Source organism: Typopeltis vanoorti, chromosome 10, assembly GCF_054136105.1.
Source record: "Typopeltis vanoorti isolate ZY-2024b chromosome 10, IOZ_Tvanoo_1.0, whole genome shotgun sequence".
Lineage (NCBI taxonomy): Eukaryota > Metazoa > Arthropoda > Arachnida > Uropygi > Thelyphonidae > Typopeltis > Typopeltis vanoorti.
Window position 1 is genome coordinate 17,965,953 of NC_143558.1, and position 26,266 is coordinate 17,992,218.

The 26,266-nt window shown below is 37.3% G+C and overlaps 1 protein-coding gene across 6 annotated transcripts in view; it reads right to left on the reverse strand.

Moving 5' to 3' along the window:
- Positions 1-26,266, reverse strand: part of LOC150102202 (ral GTPase-activating protein subunit alpha-1) — an 800,562-nt gene that overhangs the window by 104,903 nt on the left and 669,393 nt on the right. For all 6 annotated transcript variants that reach the window (XM_090398990.1, XM_090398987.1, XM_090398991.1 and 3 more), the window contains one exon: positions 3,236-3,307. In XM_090398990.1, the coding sequence (XP_090255116.1) occupies positions 3,236-3,307 (72 nt within the window). The remainder of the gene's footprint in view (positions 1-3,235; positions 3,308-26,266) is intronic.

Consider the following 26,266-nt stretch of genomic DNA (forward strand, 5'->3'; position numbering starts at 1 on the left):
ACGTAGCAATAAGGGAATGGAATTTCTAGAATTCTTGAGGGACAAATGTCTTAGGCAACATGTAATAGAGGGAACAAGAGGTTCAAGCGTTTTGAATTTGGTCAGAGCATCAGAAGAGTTGATAATAACTGACATGACATCTCTCCCACCAGTTGGAAAGAGTGACCTTGTGGTTTTGACTTGGAAGATGAGTAAACATGCAGGAGTATCAAAGAGACGGGAACGCATGTGGAATTATAACGTAGGTGATTATAATAGTCTTAGATGTCAACTTGGGGAAGTTTCACGGAGGGAGGAATTGGAAGGCCGGGATATCATTAGTGCGTGGGAAATTGTGAAAGAATATTTGTTAGCAGCAATGGTAAGTTGTATACCACGAGTGAAGAAGAGGACACAATTTGGAGTAAAGTGGATGACAAACAATATTAAACAGGAATTTCATGCGAAAAAGAAGTTATGGAAGAGATATAAGGAGACAGGTGAAGAGCAGATGCATGAAGAATATAAGACACAGGCCAGAAGAGTGACTCGTATGGTAAGGAAGGAGAAAAACTGGAATATGTGAAGAGATTGGCCCTAAGATCCAAAGAAAATCCAAGGGAATTTTTTAGCTATGTGGCCAGTAGGAGGAGAAATGATTGTGGAATAAAAATGGGAATAGAGTGACTGATGCAGAGGACATAGTGTAGGAAGTAGGAGAGACAAGAGATCTGCAGTTGATGATTGATAGAAACCTGAAATTCAGGGGTCATATTGTAAAGGTGCTGACTTGCAGAGATAAAACAGTTTTCATTCCGTTGTATAAGACTCTGATCAGACCACACTTAGACTATTGTTCTCAGTGGAAAGGGTACAAAGGAAAGGGAACTGTGGAAAGGGTACAAAGGCAGATAACAAAGATAGTTTCAGGACTGTACAATGTTAGTTATGAGGATCGGCTGAGGGAATGTGGACTGCAGAGTTTGGTGGATAGAAGAAGGAGAGGTGATATAATTAAGACTTTTAAACTGTTGAGAGGTGGTTACAGGCTTGACACTGGGGAGTTCTTTTGCTTGGTTGAACAGTGAAACTTACCTGGAAGTTACGAAAGGAACCATGAGCAAGAGGGTGAGGAGTGGTTTCTTTGCATGGAGAGTGGTTGAACCATGGAATGCATTGCCTAATAGAATGGTGAGAGCAAGAACAGTCAACGAGTTTAAGGAGTGGTATGATAGACTGTGTTTTCTAGGAGGAATCTCCCACAATGAGTCTTGATAGACTTTGTGTTTCCTAGGAAGGACCTCCACGATGAGTCTTTTGACTCCATGGAGGCCTGAATAATAATAATGTTATCTATATAGATAATGAATAGCAGTGGAGATGGATAATGTACAACTTTGTTACATACTTGATTTAACATCAAGCCTGTACCTCCTTCAATTCTAACTGCTGACTTACAGCTTAAATAGAGATTGTAATGCTCAATATAATGTTCCATTTACACTATATAACTATATTTTGAAGAGATTTTCCCTTGGCACTTGTCATATGCATTTTCTAGATCTACAAAACTTAAATACAAATCCTTGTTATATTCCCAAGATTTCTCAACTATTTGTCCTAAGTGAAAATCTGATCTTGATAACCTCTATTTAGCCTGAATACAACTTGTTTTTCACCAAGCTTATAGTTCACAATTTTTCAACTAGACTTGCATAAATCTTACCAGGAACACTCAGTACAAAAATATTTCTGTAATTCTCACATTCAGCTTTATTTTCCCTTTTTAAAGATGAGTACTATGAAAGCTCTACTCCAATCATCTGGAATTTAACCCTATGACCAGGCCTTCTGAATTATGCAGTGCAAAATTAAAATTTTACAAGCACTGTAAAATTTTTATACCTCCATATTTGAGCATTTCTGTTCAAATTTCATCTACTCCAGCTGCATTTCCACATTTCAAGTTTTTGATGGATTTTTCTACAAGTATGGACATGTATTCCTGACTGCATTCCTGTTGGGAGTTTTCTGCCACCATGCTGACACTGCTTATTTTATTTGAATCTTTCAAAGTGATTACTCCAAACATCTAGAATATCTTTATCTTAAGTTTTCATGTTACCCCTATCATCTCTGATTCCTTTTACAGTACTTTCTCCAGAATAATTTGCCACCTTCCTGATATTTATTTTTTATGTTCTTACTGAAGTCCTCCCGTGATTTTTGTTTAGCTAGTTTTACACAGTACTTTGCTTTCTTATATTCTTATCTCTATTTTCTAAGAGCACAAGCTGATTTACTTGCAAGGAACTTTTGATATGCTTTCCTTCTTTTTCATGACTATCTTGTTAACTTCCTAAGTCCACTGGAGCATATTTGAACTACAATGAAGTATATTTAAAATATAAAAGGCTAGAAACATGAAATTCTGAAAAGCTTCCAGAGCACAAAAGAGTTACTCCAGCCCATATATAATGGTTACCAGATTTTCATATAAGAAATTTTTCATAAAATTGATAGAGAAAAAGGGGCACAACAAATTTTTTCCCTATCCTGAGAGAGTAGTGAGTGTGGAAGCAATGAATGAGTTTAAGGAATGATTTGATAAATTGTGTGTATGGCAGCAGGATCATCCATGATGAGTCTTTTACCTTCATGGAGGGCTGACAATAGTGATAATAATAAGTACAAATTATGTGTAATTCTGTAATTCCAAAAGGTACATGCCCATGGAATAAACATATCTATAGGTAATGCAAGTATAATTTCTAAACAGCCTGAGGATCAATAGCTGCAGTTAAGGATAGAGGCTTTTTTTTTTAGAACTAATATTTTTGTGTCACTAGAATAGTTAAAAAAAGATATTTCAATAATAAGAGTTCTACATATTTAATAGAATCTAACATATTTCTGATTTCAAAATACATAAACTGAAACACTTAAGAATACCTGTGCAGGTCATTTCACTACTGATTATATTAAAAAAATCAGATGAAAGTTTTAGTTTAACACAGAGTAATCTAGGATTCATGAAAAATTTTCTTTTCAAATGAGATGGCTAGCCAATATCATATAAACTACTGTTTTGTATGAAAGTGATTACAACAGATTTCAGCAAGCCTAAAGAGTAGTTATTTCCAGCATGATGTAGTTATTACTACATCATGCTGGTAATAACCATGCTGCATGAAGAAAGATACTTTAAAATGAACAGTAATTAATTAACATGTAAATATTAATACATAAAACTTACCATTTTTGATTATCTAAATTCCTTAATTCTCTGAGAAGCTTTTCATTTTTTTTTAATAAATCAAACTGAGATCTGAAAGAAATACATACATTTCTGTTGACTCATTGAAAATGCTACAAATAATGTATAAAAATAGTATCACACCCACATCAGCATAATATATTAAGGAATAAAATAATTAGCAATGGCATTAAATAATAGGGCTTAAATTACACCTGGGATGATAACTATTATTTATGTTGGCTCCTCCAAAAAGTTCAAGGCTCCTTTTAGTCACTTGTATCCAAATACTTATCTTTCCTTTACCACATTTACCAAAGGCATAGTCCTAACATTTAATTTTTTTTTTATGTGATTCCCCTCTCCCCCCCACGAAATATTATAAATGCATGTACATTAGTACCATGAGCACACTAAGGATTTCTTTTTTTTTTTTTTTCTCTATTAGTTACATATATTATTATTATTAAGAGACCTCCAGGGAGTCAGAGACTCATCGATGGAGACCACATACTACACACACCAGTTATCATACTTATTCTTGAATTCATTCACACTGCTTGCACTCACAACATTCAGGGCCGCCCCTTCTCCCTTATTTTTCGTATAGTTTGTGCCAACTTTGCCGCCCCCAAAAAACTTGACGTCCCGTGCAAATGCACGTCTTGCACTGTTGGTAGAGCCGGCCCTGACAACATCCAAAGGCAATCCATTCCAACCACACACTACCCTCTGAGAGAAAAATCTAGCCCTCACACCCTTCTTGGCGGCCTTCATTCTCAGCTTCCAAGGATGCCCTCTTGTCCTTTCCCACCCTCCATAAATTGAAAAATTCCATAAATAGAAATCTTGTATGACCCTTTCAGAAGTTTGTAAGTCTCAATCATATCGCCCTCTTTCTCCTGTTTGCTAGTGTCTGCAGTCTACAAAATTCTCAATCTGTCTTCATAATCAGTATTCCACAATACTGATAACATTTTTAACACTCTCCTTTGCACTCTCTCTCTCTGCTGTATCACAACTAAAACCAGACCTGCACACAATAGTCCAAGTGAGGTTTTATCAAGGCCTTGTAAAGAGGCAAAATGACATCCTTATCTTTACATGTGAAAGTTTGTTTCAGCATTGCAATTATCTTTTGAGTTGTATTTGCAATCTTTGCCACATGGCCCCTGAACTATATATATTGATTACCATAGGAAAAATGTGTATTTGTGTGTGTGTGTGTGTGTGTATGCATAGTGGTTTCGATTCAAATAAATGAATCATTAATTATCCAACCTATCAACAGGTTAGTGTGTCTACTGATGTCTGGTGCAATGCCATGTTATCATGTCTTCAGTTATCAACCAGCATAGAAGCATTTCTTCCACTGCTGTCAAATAATTGTGGGATTACTGTGTGTGCATGCATGTGTATTAAGCAAGCTGTTCTTAAATCTAACTACCTAATTATTCATGACAAATGTGGTTTCTAGAATTAGGATTTCATACTTGGAAATACAGGTTGAACTAATAACATAATATAAACTTTTGTTTATTTTTTAAGATGATGCCTATTCTGGAATGAGACAACTTGCAGGCAGGTTCCATCACTTTCATTCCATATTTATGCAGGCTTAAAATTTATGTTTCTCCTCTAATGTTACTGCTTGCCACATCTTTAAGGAAGATTTTGTATTCTCAAATTCATTTTTCTTCTTTGCCGACATTAAGGTTATATATATAGGAAGGAAATATATATATACATTATCATATTGTACTGTAAATAATCTTAAATTAAACTGAGAATAAATGAAGAGTGAGGCAAACAATACCAGCTATAACTAATTCCCTGTGCACCTGTGAAAGAATCCGGAGATGGTGATTAATTTATTAAAATGCAAATATTTATACGATATTTTATTGCATAAAACTTAGGTTATTGGATAAGAAAATAAATCGTACTGATTTAGTTATCAGGAATTGTTTGTAATTAGGTTAAAATGTTTTATTCTTTGTTGTATATTGTGGTCTGTGGCAGACAGCAACCTACTATTGAAGTATATGCATTCTAATCATCACCTCATTTCTGTGGGACAGCATGTCATACCAACATAAGAGAATTTTTAACAGCTGCAAAAGCAGTAGAGGGAGAGGTTAAAGGAAGCAGTTGTAAAATATATGTACTGAATATGTGAAGTATTATATGCATTGATATAAGATGTATGTGTGTGTGTGGGAGGGTTATTTACTTACTTTCTCCCTCTATATTGAGTGGCTAAAACTCTTAAATTCAAAATAAAAAGAAAACACTGACACTAAACTCCTAATTAATCTTACATGAAGGTTTGTAACCTCTGTACAAGATTGTTTCTAACCTCTGTACCCTTCCTGCATGAACACAGTATCTTTAACTGCTGCACCCCAGAAAAATAGCTATGTTAAATTTGGCATTTATGTATGGCATAAATATGGCATATAGAATGAATGTACAAGGTCTAAACTTAAAATCTTTTTTCACATTTTCATTTGATTTTCAGCATAAATTAAATTCTGAATATGCAGCAACCCGTTTTCAGTTAAATTATTAGTTTGTGCAATCTGTTTGGAAGACATTGCCAATCACTGTTGTACCTCATGTATATAGATGTGCAAATACTGAATCACAAATCTACTCATGTATAATTATGCTATTAATTAATGTATAAAATCACTTACATCCAGTTACTGTTGCTGTACAAAAAAAAAAAAAAATATACAAGAGGATGCTGAAAAGTTTTGATAAACACCTAGAACAAAAATGATATTAAAGCAACTGATATAACCACAAGAAAGAACATATCCTAAAACCCTTTCATCCCATCTTTCATCAAATTGTAATGATTTGTTCTTTTTCTTTAAAAAAAAAAAAAAAATCAGCTAATGCCTTTTTATTCCCGTATACGGGGAGTAGGGGAGGCCATTTAGCCCTATCTAACTTTTGGAGACTGAGTGGGCAGTTCAATCTCCACTGGTACCAATCAGAGATAGATGGCCCAAGGCTATCACTAATTAAGCGGCACACAGTGAAGAGAGACGGCTCAAATGTGCCGCCATCTCGTGGTCCCTAACCCTAACACAATATATTTAATGTCTGAAATAATGTGGGTTCTACGGTCGATTTTCTTGAGTTTACAGGACAAAAAACCCGAGTTTCCGGGAGGAAAAACCTGCTTGCCCGTGCCAGAGATCGACTAACTCGGGAACCGGTCGAAAAAAGGCTTAGAAAAATTTCCTCTAGTCATGACTAGACTCGAAACCAAGTCTTCCTTCGTGCGGCCAAGTGCCGTGGTGTGCAAACGCCCCATCCACTGAGCTACACAGGCTCTTTTTCTTTTAAGATATATAAAAAGATATGTCAGAGGTTATGAAGAAATTCAAAGACAGAGAGGTGCAGTTCGTCACCATGTTTTTCATGTTGCAAGAAAAGTCCACAACTGACGTTCATCAAACTTTGTGTGAGACTTTAGAGGACCATGCATCAGCATACCCAACAGTTGCCAGATGGGTGGCCAAGTTTAAAACTGGGCATCCTGAGACAACAGATGGCCTCAGGTCAGGAAGATCTTCCACAGCAATCATGCCTGAAAACTTCAATGCAGCACATGCCATGATCCTTGATGACACACAAATACCAGCCAAAAACATTGCAAATACTCTGGGGATATCAGGAAATGAGTTGGGGTCACTATCCACCAACATCTGAGCATGCAGAAGCTCTTAGCGAAGTGGGTGTCCCCAAATGTTTGAACGCCGACACAAGAGAGAGAATGTGTGCTATCATCTCAAGGGATTTTGGGTCATTTTGAGAAATCAGATGTGAATTTTTTGGCTCATATTGTGGCTGTTGAGGAAACATGGCTTTATCACTATGACCCAGAGACCAGTCAATGGAGTAGAGACACAAAGGTTCTCCACAGCCAAAGAAGTTCTTAACCCAAAGGTCAACAGGGAAGGTTCTTGCCAGGGATATGGATGGCGTAATCTTTAACAAGTGCCTCAAAAAAAGTGAAACTGTTACAGCAGCAGTTTATTCAACAGCTCTGAAGGAATTAAGGAGGTACTGAAGGAAAAATGCTGTGAAGAAACTAAGCAGAAGCATGTTGTTTTTGCAGGACAATGTACCTGCTCACATGAAACCCAATAGACAATACACAACTTGAGCTTTCAATGTCTGCCTCATCCACCTTATTCACCAGACCTGGCCTCATCTATTTCCTATTCCCAAATTTAAAGAAACACTTGAAATGAACAAAATTTACCACAGATGATGAAGTCATATCTGTAACTAAGGAGTGGTTTGTGCAACAAGGGAAATACTTTTTTCTCAGAGGATTGCAAATGTTGTAACATGTGTATAACACTTCATGGGAAATATGTAGAATAATGTGTAAGCTATATGGTTTTACCTCAATTCCTTCATGGTAATTATCACAACTTTTCACCACACCTTCATATTTAATTACAAATAGCCAGGTCTTAAAAAAAAAAAAAAAAAAAAAAAAAAAAAAAAAAATGCACTCTTTTAAAAATATTTTTTCTTTTAACTATCACTTATATTCTAGTATAAAATAAATATAATAAATTCCCCTTTATGGAGTAGGCAAGGCCATTTTAGCTCTAAACTTTTGGAGACTGAGGGGGCAGTTTATTCACCATTAGCAATAAATCAGAGGAAGTTGCCTCAAGACTATCACTAATTATAAATGCCATCCAGTGAAGAGACATCTGACAAGTGTCACCATTTCATGGTTCCTAACACTATATTTCTTATCTAAAATAGTGTAGGTTCTATGGTCAATTTCCTTGGGTTTCCAGGATAAAGAAAACTGAGTTTCCGAGAGAAAAACCTGCTTGTCCATGCCAGAGATTGAGTAACTCAGGAACTGGTCGAAGAAAGGCTTAGATAAAGTTCCTCTAGTTAGCAACTAGAATTGAACTTAATTCTTTCTTCAGGTGGTATTGCACTGTGGGTGCAAATGCCACTTCCATTGAGCTACAAAGGCTCCTCTTAGATTGCAGTTTAGGTAATAAGAATATTTTTTTTTAGAAATGATTCTATAATTCACTTGTATGGAACATTTGTAATTTGCTTTTCTTGTACTCCTAAACTTGAACACATCCAGTGACTTACATTCTTTTTTTTTGGTATATACTTTAGCTTACTTCAGAATCTGAAATTTCAACACCTTTTATTATTATTAACATCTGATCTCCATGGAGTCTGAGACTCATTGTGGGAGGTACACACTATTGCCCACAATGCTCATCCAACCATGCTTTAAACTGATTTGATGTGTCTATATTCACAACATACTCAGGCAATTCATTCCACTCACCAATCACACTCCATGCAAAGAACCTGCTCCTCACTCCTCTGCTCACACCTCCTTATACAGTTTCCAGTGATGGCTGCTTGTTCTACCCCCTCCCCTCTCATTGTATGATAAATCTCTTCCATGTCAACCCTTGACTAGCTTATGTCTCAATCATATCCCCCCATTCCTCCTATTTACAAGGCTTTGCAAATTACATTCTCTCAATTTGTCCTCATACTCCACATTCCAAAGATCACCTTTGTGAATTTTTTCTAGACCCTTTCCAACATATCCTTGTCACTATGAAAACCTGGCAAAAAAATATGTGCACAATAATCCATATGAAGCCTGATTAAGGCATTATATAATGGCATCATAACCTCTCTATTTCTGCACATCAGGGTTCTCCACATCATTGCCATTATCCAATGTGATGTCTTCACAATTTGTGCAATGTTGCCCCTGAATTTCAGGTCTTTGTTCACCATCACTCCTAGATCTCTCATCTCCTCTAATTCCTTTAAAGTTTTCCCACCAAGTGTATACTTCACATCCCATCATTGCTTACCAAATCTCAAAACCTTACACTTTGCAACACAGAACTGATAGTTCCACTTACTTGCCCATTCATATAATCTATTCAAGTACTTTTGTAAGGCCATAACATGACTCTGCATTGCTCTCCCCAGTTTTGTATTATCTTCAAACAGCTGCATATCACTAGTTAAACCCATCTCAATATCATTAACATACAAACTGAACAACAATGGTCCCAAAACTGACCACTGCGGATCACAACTAGTGACCTTCCTCTTTTGGGATACTGCACTCCCATATACAACTTTCTACTCATCTGACACCCAGTCACAGATCCAACTCAGAAGTCTGTTATCCAATCTCATCTGTTTCAATTTATTTACCAGCTTGTCGAGTGGCAGCTATCAAAAGCTTTTGCAAAATCCAAGTACACCACTGTATATGCACTCCCTTGTCCAACTCCAGATATACAGATTGGCCTATAATTTGAAACTGTAGCACAGAAGGAACAATTTTATACTCCTGTGCTGTTGAAAGATTCTTATTAAATTAGCATGCCAATGCTACTGCCAATTTCCTGGAACATTCCCTTAAGATCAACTGATTGGCCTTAAGATTTTAATTGAACAACTTTAAAGTTGGAGGCAGCATTCCATAAGGGAATGCTGGCAATTAATTATCCACTACACTATACTCCATTCAGAATGTCTGCTATGAAGTCAAACTATATGGACAGTGCACCAGTTTTCTTCTACTTCAGGGTCATCATATGGATGCTCTAACTAACTTTCTTAAACTCAATTACAGTCATGATTCATCTTCCCTATAATTAAGGATGATGTAATTTGTTGTGCTATAAGATATAATGTATGGAGCTACCTCTTTCTTTTAAGTTAATTTTATGGGCTATCCTATTACATTATTAATTTATGAATGAAACACTGGAAAATGACTTACCAGCAGATTTGGAAGGTAAGGTGGTATCCTTCATAACGATCTTGTGACACTGGAGAAATATTAATTGAAGGATCAGTGGTAGGCTAAAGACAACAGTATCTAAGAGAAAGTTTTTGAAGATGATATAGAATTAGAATGCTCTGATGAACAGATAAGAGAGTGCTGAAACAGATGCTTTAAGAGAAAAAAAGAGGCAGAAAGATATAAATTCAGACAAGGAGGTTGACAAGGAATATAGAAAAATACTAAATGTAATGTATTAGGATGCAATGAAAAGAAAGAATGTGCAGCTTTCTGTTAGTTTTATTCCAGAAGGTGATATATCAGCTAATTATGTCACCAGAGAAGTAAAGGGGAAAAAAAAGTATTCGTTTGTTTTGATGTTGCCATAGTTTGTTGAAACACACAGATTCCACATTCAAAGTAAGCAGTATTTTTCAGCAAGTTGTTAGTGAGTCAAAAGTAATAGGTGATAAGAAAAGAAAAAAAAAAACTTTCTCAATTCCATACACGAGAAGTAGAACTTACAGAACATCAGTGCCATGTGTGGAGTTGCATATTGGGAAGATGATATGGATGATTGATTACGATTGGGAAGGAAGAAATCTATTGGCATTTTTCTTGAAGAAACAGACATTGCTATCATTGCAGTCATTGGAAAACACTTTATAAGGAAGATGGTCCACAAGACAGAGGTGGATGGAATAAATGAAAAAGAGGGAAGAAAGAACTGAAAGGGGGGGATGTTGGGCAGCGGTGGCGCTTAATTTAGCAGGTCCAACAGAAAGCTACGGAATGACGGGCCTGCTAAATTAAGCAGGCCCATCATTTCTCAGCTTTCTGTTGGGCCTGCTAAATTAAGAGCTGCCACTTAATTAAGCAGGCCCAACAGAAAGCTGAGGAATGATGGTTACCAGCTCAGTGGAGCAGTGACCACAGAAGAACCTAAATAAGAGACAGAGCTGAACCAAAGCTTATGTGAGATAGTAGCTGAATGAATGAATGAGTTACTGAGGGAAGGATGATCTATTAGTTGAATCACTCTCCTTTGGAGAGTTATGAATTTTTAAGGATGTTTTAGAGGCACCTCACCAAATATGAGTAGCATTCTAAGTAGTATGGTTGGATCTGCACAGTGTTAATAACTGATTGAGTGAAAAGTGCCATCATGAACAGAAAAGAATGCCTACTATTACAGAGGCTTGGGAAAGATGTCAATAGGGGTGCTTAAGGGTCAAAGCTGTATAACTGAGAAGAGACCTCCACATAGCCTTTAAAGGAATGCAGAGAACACCGACCAGGGCTTCTGACCTAATGTCCAATCCTCACCTTCTCGTGGTGCACCCTGTTGGGTATCTACCTGGATAGTGAAAGAACGAGGATGGGCTGGCAATTTGGGATTTAGCCAACCAAATTGTATTCTTATTGGCTTAAACCAATATACAAAATGATGGTACAATATGACAAAATTTCGTGCTGGCTGGAACGTCGCTCGGTTACACGAGGCCCCCGCTGTTTTCGCCAGGGAACCAGGGTGAACAGCGAAAAGTCAGCTACAGGAACAAACCTGAAAGCACACCCCCAACTCAACATCACCAGAGTTAAAGATCGGTACTAGCAACATAAGAAGCCCAAATGGCAAAGAAATAGAGCTAGCTGAGGAATTAGATAAGTACCAGATCGACATAATAGGAGTGACTGAAACAAAAAAAGAAAAAACTGGTGAGATCTTTCTGAGCAATAAATACAAAATGTTATATTCAGGCAATGACAATCAAGGAGAAGAAGGAGTAGCCATAGTATCCAACACAAAATATGAGGCTAATCTTCTTGAATGGCAAGCAGTCTCAAGATAGAGTGATGTGGGCAAATATCAGAATGAGGAACAGGACAATGAGACTTATTTGTGCTTATGGTCCCAGAGAAGGTTCTACTAAATAGAAGTGAAGGAATTTTTCGATGCTTTAGAAAAAGCAGCTGACATAATGAAAAAGGAAAAGTTGGTCCTTGTTGGGAATCTAAATAGCAGAGTAGATTTAGATTCCCAACAAGGAAATAATTGTCAGACATGCAAAATATTTTGGGAAAATTTGGAGAAAAGAGCAAAGCTAATAATAATGGCAAATAACTGTTGGATTTCTGCTCAGGACATGGACTGGTTATTACTAACACCATGTTCCAACATAAAAATGTGCACAAATTCACATGGAGAGAAGAGGCAAGGAATAAGAAAAGGTTCATTGACTATGTCATTGTTGATAGTGACGTTTTCTGCCTGGTGCAGGACACCAGAGTGTACAGAGGATTTGAAATTGGAGGTGATCACTATTTAGTCTTGAGGAGGAGAAAATTGAATTTCATATTGAAAAGAATAACATGTAAGACAGTTTTAAAGAGAATAAAAGTTGAGCAGTTCTGAGATGTGAACTGTAGACTAAAATACACAAAGGTTATTGGAAAAAAAATAAAAGAGTTTGAGAACAGGAACCAAACCTTGGAGATTTGGTGGCAAGCCTTGAAGAAAACCCTGATTGATTCAGCAGAGAGGCATGTGTTGGTGAGGTTGTCAGCAAGGATAGAAAAATCAGAACTCCATGGTGGACACAGGAAGTTAAACAGGCAGTGAAGGAAAAGAAGAAGCATATCAAAAGTTCCTGGCAAATAAGTCAGCCTTTGCTCTTAGAGAATACACAGACAAATGCAAGAAAGCTAAACACTGTGTAAATCTGGCTAAACAAAAGTCATTGAAGGACTTTGGCAAGAACATAGAAAATAAATATCAAGAAGGTGGCAAAATATTCTGGAAGTTGTTGGAGGAAAGAGTGCTGTAAAAGGAGTTAGAGATGATAAAAAGTGACATGAAAACGGGAGAAAAAGATATCCTTGAAGTATGGAGTAATTACTTTGAAAAACTGCTAAATGAAACAAGCAGTGATGACAGCACAGTGGTAAAAAAAACACTTACCAGGCATGCAGTCAGGAATATATATCCATACTTGAAGTAGAAAAAGCCATCGAACGATTGAAATGTGGAAAGGCAGCAGGAGTAGATGATATTTGACCAGAAATGCTGAAGTATGGTAGTATAAAAGTCTTAAAGTGGCTGCACTGCATAGTTCAAAAGGCATGGACAGAGGGACAATTCCCAATGATTGGAGTAGAGCTCTCATAGTACCCATATATAAAAAGGGAAATAAAACTGAATGTGAGAATTACAGAGGTATTTCCCCACTGAGTGTTCCTGGCAAGATTTATGCAAGTATACTTGAGAAATGGTTGAGAAGAATTGTGGAAGAAAAGCTTGGTGAAGAACAAGCTGGATTCAGGCCAAATAGAGGCTGTCAGGATCAGATCTTCACTTTATGACAAATAGTTGAGAAAGAATGGGAATATAACAAAGATCTGTATTTAAGTTTTGTCGATCTGGAAAAGGCATATGACAAAGTGGCAAGAGAGAAGCTATTCAATATGCTACATTTATATGGTGTCAATGGGAAATTATATCAAGCAATACTTAGTCTTTATTTGAGTTGTAAGTCAGCAGTTAGAATTGAAGGAATACAGGAAGATGGTGTGAGACAAGGATGTACATTATCCCCACTGTTATTCATTATCCATATGGATGACATTATGAATGAAAGTGATATCAAAATTGGATATGTTAATGTCAGCTCTTTGCTTTATGCGGACAATGTTATAGTTCTAAATAAATCCGCTACAAGTCTGCAAGATTCCCTGACTAAATTAAATAACTATTGTAATAGATATAGTATGAAGGTCAGCATTAAAAAGACAAAGACAATGAAAACAGGCAGAACCATTGAAAATATAAACTGCATTGTGAATGGAGAACTTATAGAACAAGTAAAACATTTCAGCTACTTAAGCACGATTTTTTGTGAAGATGATGGAATAAATATGGAAATGGAGAACAAAATGAATAAAGCTGGTATGGTAGGAAGTGAAATGAATAAATTCATATGGAATAAGAGAGAAATTAGTCGGAACACTAAATTAGATGTATACAAGACAGTGTTCAAACCAGTTGTTAACTTATGGATCTGAGAGCTGGGTCAGAAGTAAAACACTTGACCAAAGACTAGAGACTGCAGATATGAGAGTCCTGAGAAAGATTAGAGGCGTGAATAGATGGCATCAATGGCAATATCATATTAAAAACGAGGATATTAGGAAAGAACTTTGCATTGTTAGCATCCAGGAATGCGTTAACAGAGCTGATCTCATTGGTATGGTCACTTAAATAGAATGGGAGAGGAAAGATTAGCAAAACGAGTGTTCTCTGCCATGTTAGCAGGAAAACGACCCAGAGGAAGACCAAGGTATAGGTGGAATGATACGGTACAAAGTGCATTAGACGATAGAAATATAAGATCTGATAATGATAATATTGGAGTCTTGACAAGTAATAGACTAATTTGGAGGAAAATTGTAGATAGAAAGTTAGTAATGATGTAAATTTTTCATGTAGTACTATCATATCCTGTACACCCCTTGAGGGTACATGTCAGGAATTTGATGATGATGTAAATGTCAATCCAGGGAGGAGAGAGAGCGAGATGATTCGGTCTGGTGATTTATATGAGGGCTGTTCAATAAGTAATAAGACTAATTTTACTGTCGGGAAACCACTCATCACAATATTAATTTCTGTGGAATAAAGAAATGTTGCTGTCTGTATTAACAAAAGAGGTTGATTTGCAAAAATCGGCATCGGACAGTTTTAACATGATATGCGAAGCTTTCCACGATGAAGCAATGTCGAGGGCAAGTGTTTTTTATTGGCATAAAACTTTTAAGGAAGGAAAGCAAAATGTGGAAGATCTTGAATGTGAGGGAAGACCTTCAACGTCCATCACAGAGACAATGATCAACACAGCAGCGATTATCATCAAGGAGGATCGCAGAATTACAGTATGCCAGCTGCATGTTGTCCTGAATATTTCTGTGGGAAGTGTTCACTCAATCATGGCTGAACATTTGGGACTGAAACGTGTTTGTGCCCGATGGATTCCCAAACTCTTGACACCGGAGCAAATGCAGCATCGAGTGGATGTGTGCACAGAATGGAAAGAAAGACTGGAACAAGAAGGCGACAACTTCTTGAAATGCATCATTACAGCAGATGAAACTTGGTTGTATCACTATGACCCTACAATGAAACAACAAAGCAGTGAATGGAAGCATCCGTCTTCGCCTACCCCCAAGAAAGCAAAAACTGTAAAATCGGCTGGTAAAGTTATGACCATAATGTTTTTTGACTACGAAGACATTGTTTAATAACACGCATAGAACCCGGGACTGAATGGCTCATACTATGCAGATGTTTTACGGATAATGGAACAGCACGTCAAAAGGAAGCGTCCATTGCTGAAGAATGGTTTCTTATTGCACCACGATAATGCAAGGCCACATATTGCTGGTTGTGTAGTGGATGTTTTGCAGAAGAACAACATAGATATCCTACCACACCCTCCATACAGTCCTGATCTCGCACCATGCGATTTCGGCTGTTTCCTCAGCTCAAGAAACCACTAAGAGGCTGCCATGTCAAAACCAACAAAGCATGTGTAAAAGCTGCAGAGGCGGTTTTGAAAGAACTCTCGAAAAACGGACTTTCACGTGTTTAAGAAGTGGACGCAATGTTGGGACAAATGCATCGCGTCTCACAGTAGTTACTTCGAAAAAGACCATGTAAATGATGACGATTAAAGGTAATCTGTTTTCTGTATAAATATAGTCTTGTAACTTATTGAACAGCCTACGTATATTAATGAGAGTAAGGGTAGGTGAGCTGATATCACTTTTCTGGAGAGGCATTGATGGATGGTATGGAGATCAGCATTGCAGGCAATGGTTGCATATGACTTGATGCTTGGAATGCCTGAGTACTACATGGTTTGCTGAATGAAGTACACTGTCATCAGTAAAACTGTGGATATGATTAGGGAATCTATTGGGAATAAGTCATTTGTATAGAAGAAAGAGATTAGATGAGAAAGAAGAGCTCTGAACCACTCCTGAATTAGTAGAGAATACTATCCTGTTCCTAATCTGATTGGAAGAGGTCATTTATGTATAAAAGAAAGATAGAAAGCTGGTGATAGAAAACAGAGTCCTGAAGCACTCCTGTCATGATAGATGGGTTTCCTCATAGAGAGGGAGCCATCCATCATGACATCCATTAAATGATCAAAGAAAGAGCTTGTTATCCAGATATAGCGAATAACAGTTTACTGAACAAGATTTGATGCTGGACATGGTTAAATTCTTTGGAAATGTCAAAAGCAGCAGTGCATATTTCTCCAAACCTTTCCATGGTGAAGGTTCATATAGGCTAAGAGATCAGACACGGATCTAGAGTGGTAACATACAAACAGGTCATCATTGATTAACTGGTAGGCTCATAGGCAGTGAATAAGTTGATTATTGATGATTTTCTTGATTATTTGAAGAGGATTGAGGTGAAAGCAACTAGTCAATAGCTGGATGGCAGACTTTTAAAGAGAAGAGTGATGCCTGCAGGTCAGCTTTTCTTAGGCACTGTAACAGTGGTCTGTATGGATGAGAGAGAGGTGGCAGTACAGGTGAGCAGAAGTTGCACCCGATGAGCTTTGCAAGCTACCAGAAAGCATGCTTTCCATTTGGACAAAAGGCGAGTTTTCCGTTGTTCGTCTTGACTGAGGTCAGATTTCAATTTGTTTTGGTTTTTGTTGAACCCGCAATATGCTGAATGTTTTCCTACAACTACTTTGGTACACCTTTTTTTAAAACCATGGATTGAAAAGTGAGTGGAATTTTGGATGGAATGAGAAATTATGGCAGCAATTGTATTTTTCTAAGTTCTCCAAGTCAAATGTTAACAGATCTTCCTCAGGAGAGATGATAAGAGTTGCTAATTTAACATGAAGCTTGAATGTGGTGCAAAGGCCATGTTTTATTAGTACTTTGGCTACCTTTTTCTGATGTACCTTTGACATAAGGAACAGTAATGTTTTGTTCTTGTGTATTACAGGAGGGAGAAGTAATGGGGATATTTTAGTATTTTATCTATTTTTTATGAATTGTAACCATTGGCCAAGAAAGTATGGTGCAGATATTTCAGTTCTGTGGAAAGAGCTGTATCATTAGATCAAATTGCTCTAGCTCTGTGTAAGTGTTTTTAAAATATCACTGTTAGCATGGATGATGACATGATTTGAACACTTCTTCACACAGGATCAGATGGAAGAAAACCAATTTAGAAGTTGTTACAGATCAGGAAGATTATTTTTAGAGTCAGCAATGGCTATGAAGAATTCTCCTAACCTGAACAAGTATGGCTGCATTAATTTGCCAAAAATTTGGGAGACCATTATTTTAAGATCGATTCCTACATAGCTGTAATACTTATTTTTTTTACAACATTAGAGAGTGCCAAATAACGACTTTATATCTCTTTCTCTTAAGGTTACACGGTGATCAGCATTCATATTTACAAATTTAGGGACACAAAACACACGTGTTGAAATGATTATTTTACTTATTATTAATAAAATTTTTATGGCATTTTTATGCTTCATACTAATGCTAGAAGTATCCAGAATAAAGGAGATGAATTGGTGGCGCTGTGAGCATCGGCCTGGCCAAAGATTATTGGGATCACTGAGATGGAGTTGACAGAAGAAGAAGATATAATAACAGGAATAGAAGTAGCAGGGTACACCATTTTCAGGCAGGATAGAAAAGGAAAATGGAGTGGATGAGTGCTGGTTATGATAAGTGATGACTTATGTCCTCTAACAGTGGAGGCTTCGGAAGGCAGTGACACTAATGGTTTTCAAAGCATATGGTATGAGGTAGAAGTGGGCAAGACAGGATATTTAGTGGGATGTTGCTACAAGCAAAGGTGCACAGAGAGTGGGGGAGCAGGAGATGTTTAGGTAGTTGAGCTTGGCAAGTGATTTTAACTACAGCAGTATAAATTGAGAAGAGGAAGATGCATGTAGCAATAAGGAAATGGAATTTCTAGAATTCTTGAGGGACAAATGTCTTAAGCAATATGTAATAGAGGGAATAAGAGGTTCAAGAGTTTTGGATTTGGTCATAGCATTAGAAGAGTTGATAATAACTGAAATGACATCTTTCCCACCAGTTGGAGAGAGTGACCTTGTGGTTTTGACTTGGAAGATGAATAAACATGCAGGAGTATCAAAGAGACGGGAATGCATATGGAATTATAACGTAGGTGATTATAATAGTCTTAGATGTCATCTTGGGGAAGTTTCATGGAGGGAGGAATTGGAAGAACGGGATATCATTAGTGCTTGGGAAATTGTGAAGGAATATTTGTTAGCAGCAATAGTAAGCTGTATTCCAAGAGTGAAGAAGAGGATACAATTTGGAGTAAAGTGTATGACAAACAATATTAAACAGGAACTGCATGCGAAAAAGAGGCTATGGAAGAGATATAAAGAGACAGGTGAAGAGCAGATGCATGAAGAATATAAGACACAGGCCAGAAGAGTGACTAGTATGGTAAGGAAGGCGAAACTGGAATATGAGAAGAGATTAGCCCTAAGATCCAAAGAAAATCCTAGGGAATTTTTTAGCTATGTGGCCAGCGGAAGGAGAAATGATTGTGGAAGAATGACATTCTGGGATAAAAATGGGAATAGAGTGACTGATATAGAGGACATAGTGGAATTGTTCAATGAACACTTTATTGGAGTATTTCATCCTGGAGGAGTAAATTTTAATACTAGAGGGATAGGGCAGGTTCGATGTTTAGAGGTGCAGGAAGAGAGTGTGTTCCAAATACTGAGTACCCAGGATGACAGTAAAGCTGTGGGACTGGTTGGTATTTCATCACGAGTTTTGAGAGACTGTGCTCAAGAACTGACAGCTCCTCTGACCTGGCTTTTCGATGAAAGTCTAGTTATGGGAAAGGTGCCTAGGGAATGGAATGAAGGTAAGATAGTGCCATTGCATAAGGGTGGAAGCAGACTGGAAGTGTCTAATTATAGGCCAGTTTATGTATCATCAGTAGTTAGTACGATCTTGGAGAAAGTAGTGAGGGACCGTATAGCATTGAGCAGATGACGGTAATGTTATTTGGAGAGTCAACATGGATTTGTGAAGGACAAATCCATAGTAATATGCTAGCCTTTTATAATAAAGTTACAAGAGCAGTAGATGAGGGAAAGGCATATACTGCCATTTTCTTGGATTTAGCAAAGGCATTTGACAGGGTGCCACATGATAAGCTGATATTTAAGTTACAGCACGAGTTTGGATGTCAGGTTGCTCAACTGGATTGGCAGCCTGATAGGTATCAGAGAGTTGTGCCTGGTGGGACAGTTTCAAGGAGGCAGAGGGTTACTAGTGGGATCCCACATGGCTCAATACTGGGGACTATGTTGTTTAACCTTTATATCGATGACATTGTCGGTGGGTTGCAGGGGGATATTCAGTTATTTGCGGATGATGTAAAGCTGAGAAAGGTTATCAGTAATAGTCCAGATGTGGAAGCCCTGCAAGAGGATTTGAATAAGCTAGACAGATGGGCAAATGAATGGGGGTCGATTTAATGCAGCCAAATGTAAGGTCTTGAGGTTTGGGACACATCGATGGGACGCTGCATACCCTATTGGAGGAGCTATACTGGAGGAAGTAGGGGAGACAAGAGATCTGGGCTTGATGATCGATAGAAACCTGAAATTCAGGGGAGATATTGCAAAGGTGGTGAAGGTAACACAGAGGATTGCTGCAATAATGAGAAGGACACTGATCTGCAGAGATAAAAGGGTTATCACTCCGTTGTATAAGTCTCTGATCAGACCACACTTAGACTACTGTTCTCAGATTTGATCCCCAGGATTTGAAGGGGATAAATTAACTGTGGAAAGGATACAAAGGCAGATAACAAAGATGGTTTCAGGACTGTACAATGTTAGTTATGAGGATCGGCTGAGGGAGTGTGGACTGCAGAGTTTGGTGGATAGAAGGAGAGGTGATATGATTGAGACTTTTGAACTGTTGAGAGCTGGTTACAGGGTTGACACTGGGGGGGGGGGTCTTTCACCTGGTTGAAGAGCAGGAAGGAGTGATGACAAGGGGCCTTCCGTGGAAGTTACAAAAGGAAACTGTGAGCAAGAGGGTGAGGAGTGGTTTCTTTCCATGGAAGGTGGTTGAACCATGGAATGCATTGCTGATAGTGTGGTGAGAGCGAGAACGATCAATGAGTTTAAGGAGTGGTATGATAGACTTTATGTTAGACTGGGAAAGACCTCCCACAATGAATCTTTTGACTCCATGGAGGCCTGAATAATAATAATAAAATAATAATTGACGTTTCGACCCCTGTATTGAAGTCATCATCATCAGAAAGATACATGTGTATATGAAAATAAGCTACATGCTCTTGCACTCTACAAAGGTAAATTCAATCTACGCCATTAATTGATCTTTTACTTAGCCTGACCACTAGTAGGAAAAAAAAAAAAAAAAAACTACAATAAACCCTGCTAAAGTCCTCTTGTACTAAGATTTTCTTCTGGACTTGTACAGTTCAGGTTATTAATGAATGTTAAAAAAAAAACACTTCACCAAGTCTTGTATTGAGATTTTTCTTTGGCTACTTCTGGTTGTTATAATGGTTGCAAATGGGTCCTCCACATTCTTGTAAGTTAAACTCATTTTTGTTCAGGTTAGGATTGTGTTTGGATTTCACATGCTTCTTTAAATTTCCTCTCGAACAAGGTTTTGGTGCTGTGTAGGGACTTCGTACCTTTCCAATCAATTCTGTGGTATGTCTGAAAAGCAGGTTTTTCCAAAATGGAGGTATTTAATGTGTCGTTTGTGTTAGTCCCTCCTAATTGGGATGGTTCACCCTGTTTCCCCTATGTATTGTAGGTTACATATGCATTGTATTTTGTAAACCCCTGGGTGGGTTAGGTGTGGAAGAACTGAGTAGGTGTCTTAATTTTGTCGAGGGTTTGAAAGTGGTTTTGATGTTGTATTTGTGTAGTGTTCTGTCTATTTTTTCTGAAATGTCTCTAACAGAAAGTATGCAACAGCATTCTTGAAATCTCTTTCTGTTTTTAGTGGTGTCTCTGTGGAGGATATTGTGAATAGTTTTTTTTACTGTATCCATTTTGTTATAAATGTATGGTTGATCTCGTATTCCTGGTTTAGAGCTTGCTCATTTGAACAAAGAGTTTGAGCTCTGTGTTTAAGGGAAGGGTGCTTATGACACCTAGTTTTTGTGTTAGGTGGTGGTAAGAATTTTTGTATATGTGTGTGTAGGTTTGCAGTAGACTGAGAAGGAGAGATAGTCTGAGGGAAGGCATGTGATGAGTGTGTCTAGGAAAGGAAGAGAGTTTTTTTTTTTCAATTTTAATGGTGAATGGATACGTTTGTGTTGTTTGTTTGTTCAGGTGGCTAAGGAATGTATTTAGTGCTTCGTGGTCATCGGGCGAAATGGCAAAAATATCATCGATGTATCTGAGCCAAATTTTGGGATGACTCGAGAGCTCATTGCTCAAAGTCTTCCATATAAAAGTTAGCTATTGAGGGGGAAGTGGTGAGCCCATGGCTGTACCTTCTTTTTGAAGGTAAAAATTGTTTTGCCACACGAAATATCCAGAGCGGAGTATGTGGGCAAAGAGGGCCATGATGTCGTGTGGAAATATGTTCTCTAGGAGCATAATAGTATCATTGATCGGGACACTGGTGAAAAAGGCAGTTATGTCAAAGCTGACTAATAAATCTTGGTTGTTGAGTGTAATGTTTTTAATTTTGTTTACGAAATGTGTATTTTTCATGTAGGAAGGGGAATGACGTACCAATTCCTTGAGTGTGGCTGCTAAGTGATTGGCTAAGTGATAATTCAGGCTGTTGATTCCTTCAACAATCAGACATAGTGGTGTGTTTGTTTTGTGTAATTTTGAACTGAATGAGAACAATGAGGACAATATTTTTGAGAACAAAAGAAAGCAACTGAATTAATTAAATCCGTTAACACATAGCCAAAAGAAACAACCAAAAAACTAATATCTCATTATGCCACGCACCCAGAATTTATGGCCTGCAAAAATACACAAAACAAAGAATTTAAACAAGCTCAAACTATTTGTTCAAATGAGCAAGCTTTAAACCAGGAATACGAGATGATCAACCATATATTTACAAAAAATGGATACAGTAAAAAAACTATTCAGAAGATCCTCCACAGAGACACCACTAAAAAAACAAAAGAGATTTCAAGAATGCTATTGCCATACCTTATGTTAGAGGCATTTCAGAAAAAATAGACAGAACACTACACAAATACAACATCAAAACCACCTTCAAAACCTCGACAAAATTAAGACACCTACTCAATTCTTCCAAAGATCCTCTTCCACACCTAGCCTACCCAGGGGTTTACAAAATATTGGGTTGTTGCAAATGAAATATCCATTGAATGACTGTCATGTTTCTACTGTTTGCTGAAGAAAGCAAGTGCTGAGGTATATGCAAATTTTTATGTCATGTGACAGCATCACACTTGGGTGATGCAATTGTAGTATTTGTTTTGTTCAACGAGCATTAAACATTGAATACTACCGACATCAAGTCAATCATGAAACCCAGTCAATTAAGGTTGCTATACCTTTACGAGTTCAAATTGGGAAATTCTGCAGTGGCTGCAGTAAAAAACATCAATAAAGCATTCAGTGGAGGAACAACTAATGAGAGATCCACTCGCCGTTGGTTTGCAAAATTTCACTCAGGAGATTTGAGGCTACAAAACGAACCCCATGGCCATCGTCCTTTCTCCATTGATTCGAATGAATTAAAGGATTTAATCGAATCAGATCCACGACAAACTGTATGAGAGATCACCCAGACACTAAATGTACACTTCTCAACTGTTTTACGGCACTTGGCAATAATAGGAAAAATAAGAAAGCTTGACAAGTGGGTGCCTCACGAACTTACTGATGAAAACAAAGCACACCGTTTGGAAGCATGCTCTTCTCTCTTTTAAGAAGTAAAGAAGAAAGGTCCCTGCAATGAATTGCGACTGTGGATGAGAAGTGGATATTCTACGACAATCATACATGTTCATTGCAGTGGTTGGGAGTGAAAGACGCTCCAGGAAGGACTCCAAAGGCACCTCTGCATCCAATGAAGATGTTGTTTACTGTATGGTGGTCTTCTGCTGGTGTATTCACTACTCATTCCTTCCACAAGGTGAAATGATAAATGCAGCTCAATAATGTACAGATATGCAGCAAATGCATGACAAATTGTGCCATAGGCAACCAGCACTTGTGAATAGACATGGAGCCCTATAGCTTCAGGAAAATGCCCGACCACATATGGCAGAGTCAACCATACAGCAAATCAACAATTTGGGATATGCAATTGTGCCTCATCCTCCATACTCACCTGACATTTCCCTAACAGATTATCATTTTTTCCTGGCACTCGAGCCATTTTTTGTCCAAGAAATGCTTTGCCAACGATGCATCAATATTGGGCAGTGGAGGACTTCATCACTTCCAGAGACACTGATTTTTACAAATGTGGTATAAATGACCTTGCCACATGTTGGCAACAATGCACTGATGCTGCCGGAGATTACTTTGATTAAACAGGTATTCTTCTTTTCATTCCCTTCTTTTTCAATCATCCTTAAAATCGGCCATTTCATTTGCACCCACCCAATACAATGCACATGTAACCTATCATACATCGGGCAAACCATTCCAATTAGGAAGGACAAACACAAACGACACATTAAATACCTCCATTTTGGAAAAAACGACCTTTTGGACCACACACTTCAGACATATCACAGAATCGATTGGAAAGGTACCAAGTCCCTACACTGCACCAAAACCTGGTTCGAGAGGAAATTTAAAGAAGCATGTGAAATCCAAATACAATCCTAACCTGAACAAAAATGACAGTCTAACCATTCCAAGAATGTGGAGGACCCATTTGCAACCAGAAGAAGCCAAAGAAAAATCTCAATACAAGAAGACTCAGTGAAGTGTTTTTTTTAACATTCAATAGCAAGTTGAACTGTACAAATCCAGAAGAAAATCTTAGCAAGGAAGGACTTTAGCAGGATTTATTGTAGTTTTTTTTATTTTTTACCACTACCGGTCAGGCTAAGTAAAAAATCAATTAACAGCATAGATTCAATTTACTTTTGTAGAGTGCAAGAAGAAGTAGCTTGTTTTCATATACACATGTAACTTTCTGATGGTGACCTCAATACAGGGTCAAAACATTAATTGTTATTTTATTAATAATAAGTAAAATAATCATTTCAACATGTGTGTCCCTAAATTCATAAATATGAATGTAGGACTTCATATCTTTTGTCTGTTACAATATTAACTGTTTCACTTAGTCACTGTGTGTAAACTATAACGTTGCTTTTTGCTATGAAGATGATTTGAAATCCAGTGAAATATAAGCCAGTTAATAAACTTTTTTTTTTTTTTTTTATAAAGTAGTTTGTTTGTGTTATTAATAACATTAAAATAAGTTATGAATTGGTATCTCTGTAGTGCCATAGGAAGAAATGTTAGGATCTGCTGTAGGAAAGGCATTCTCTGAGAGAGAGAGAGGAAATTACACAAGATTGTGATCCAAATTAATGAATCTGCTGTATATATGGAAGAGATGGTTACCAGGTATTCAAGGTTGATAGATGTAAGTGCGACACTTCCACATCTCATCCATCTTGGTCCACAGTGTTGGAAATGAGAAGCCATTTGGAGTTGTGGGCATTAAGGTAAACATTGAAGATAACGTCTACTTAACTTTATTTAAATTAAGGGGATATTAAATCTCACATTGTTTTAAAACCGAATAAGAAATTCAAAGATCAGAATCAGAGAGTTTCATGCTGAATATAGTAAACTATAAAGTATCGGCGACCACTAGCGTGAGCTAATGCAAGTGACCCTAGTACGTAGTACAATATCGGAGAACTCGCAGCAAAGTCGGTAAAGTTCTGATCGCTATTCTTAGGTATTTTTCATAATGTAAAAACACATTTCCTAGAAAATGTATGCTGTTATTACGTTATGGTGGGAGGTCACTACCCAGACCGGTTTCAGCCTTTTTTGAGGCTTCATCAGTGAGTAGCTAGACCAAATTAATACCAAAGTGTATAGCGAAAAGAACTTATATACTCTGCTATACGAGTTTCCAAACAGGTGCAACCATTAAGTTACTTAAATATAAAGAGCTAATAAGCTTCATTTCGGCGATATAAACATTATTTAAATTAAGGGAATATTAAATCCCACATTGTTTTAAAACCGAATAAGAAACTCAAAGATCGGAATCAGAGACTTTGCTGCGAGTTCTCCAATATTGTACTACATACTAGGGTCACTTGCATTAGCTCATGCTAGTGGCCGCCGATACTTTATAGTTTACTATATTCAGCTTGACACTCTCTGATTCCGATCTTTGAGTTTCTTATTCGGTTTTAAAACAATGTGGGATTTAATATCCCCTTAATTTAAATAATGTTTATATCACCGAAATGAAGCTTATTAGCTCTTTATATTTAAGTAACTTAATGGTTACACCTGTTTGGAAACTCGTATAGCAGAGTATATAAGTTCTTTTTGCTATATACTTTGGTATTAATTTGGTCTGGCTACTCTGATGAAGCCTCAAAAAAGGCTGAAACCGGTCTGGGTAGTGACCTCCCACCATAATGTAATAACAGCATACATTTCCTAGGAAATGTGTTTTTACATTATGGAAAATACCTAAGAATAGCAATCTGAACTTTACCGACTTTGCTGCGAGTTCTCCGATATTGTACTACATAATAGGGTCACCACTTGCATTAGCTCACGCTAGTGGTCGCCGATACTTTATAGTTGAAACTCTGATTCCGATCTTTGAGTTTCTTATTCGGTTTTAAAACAATGTGGGATTTAATATCCCCTTAATTTAAATAATGTTTATATCGCCGAAATGAAGCTTATTAGCTCTTTATATTTAAGTCTACTTAACTGTTTGGATAGGTGAATAGCAGAAAGTTAAGCTTCAGAAATAAGAAGGTGAAAAGGTTTGAGAGGTTTTCAGAATTTAGAGAGCAATAATTCTCGTAGACAAGCTTATATGTTGGTTTTGCAAATAAGTTGACAGATCCAAAAATTGGAGATGTCTTCACT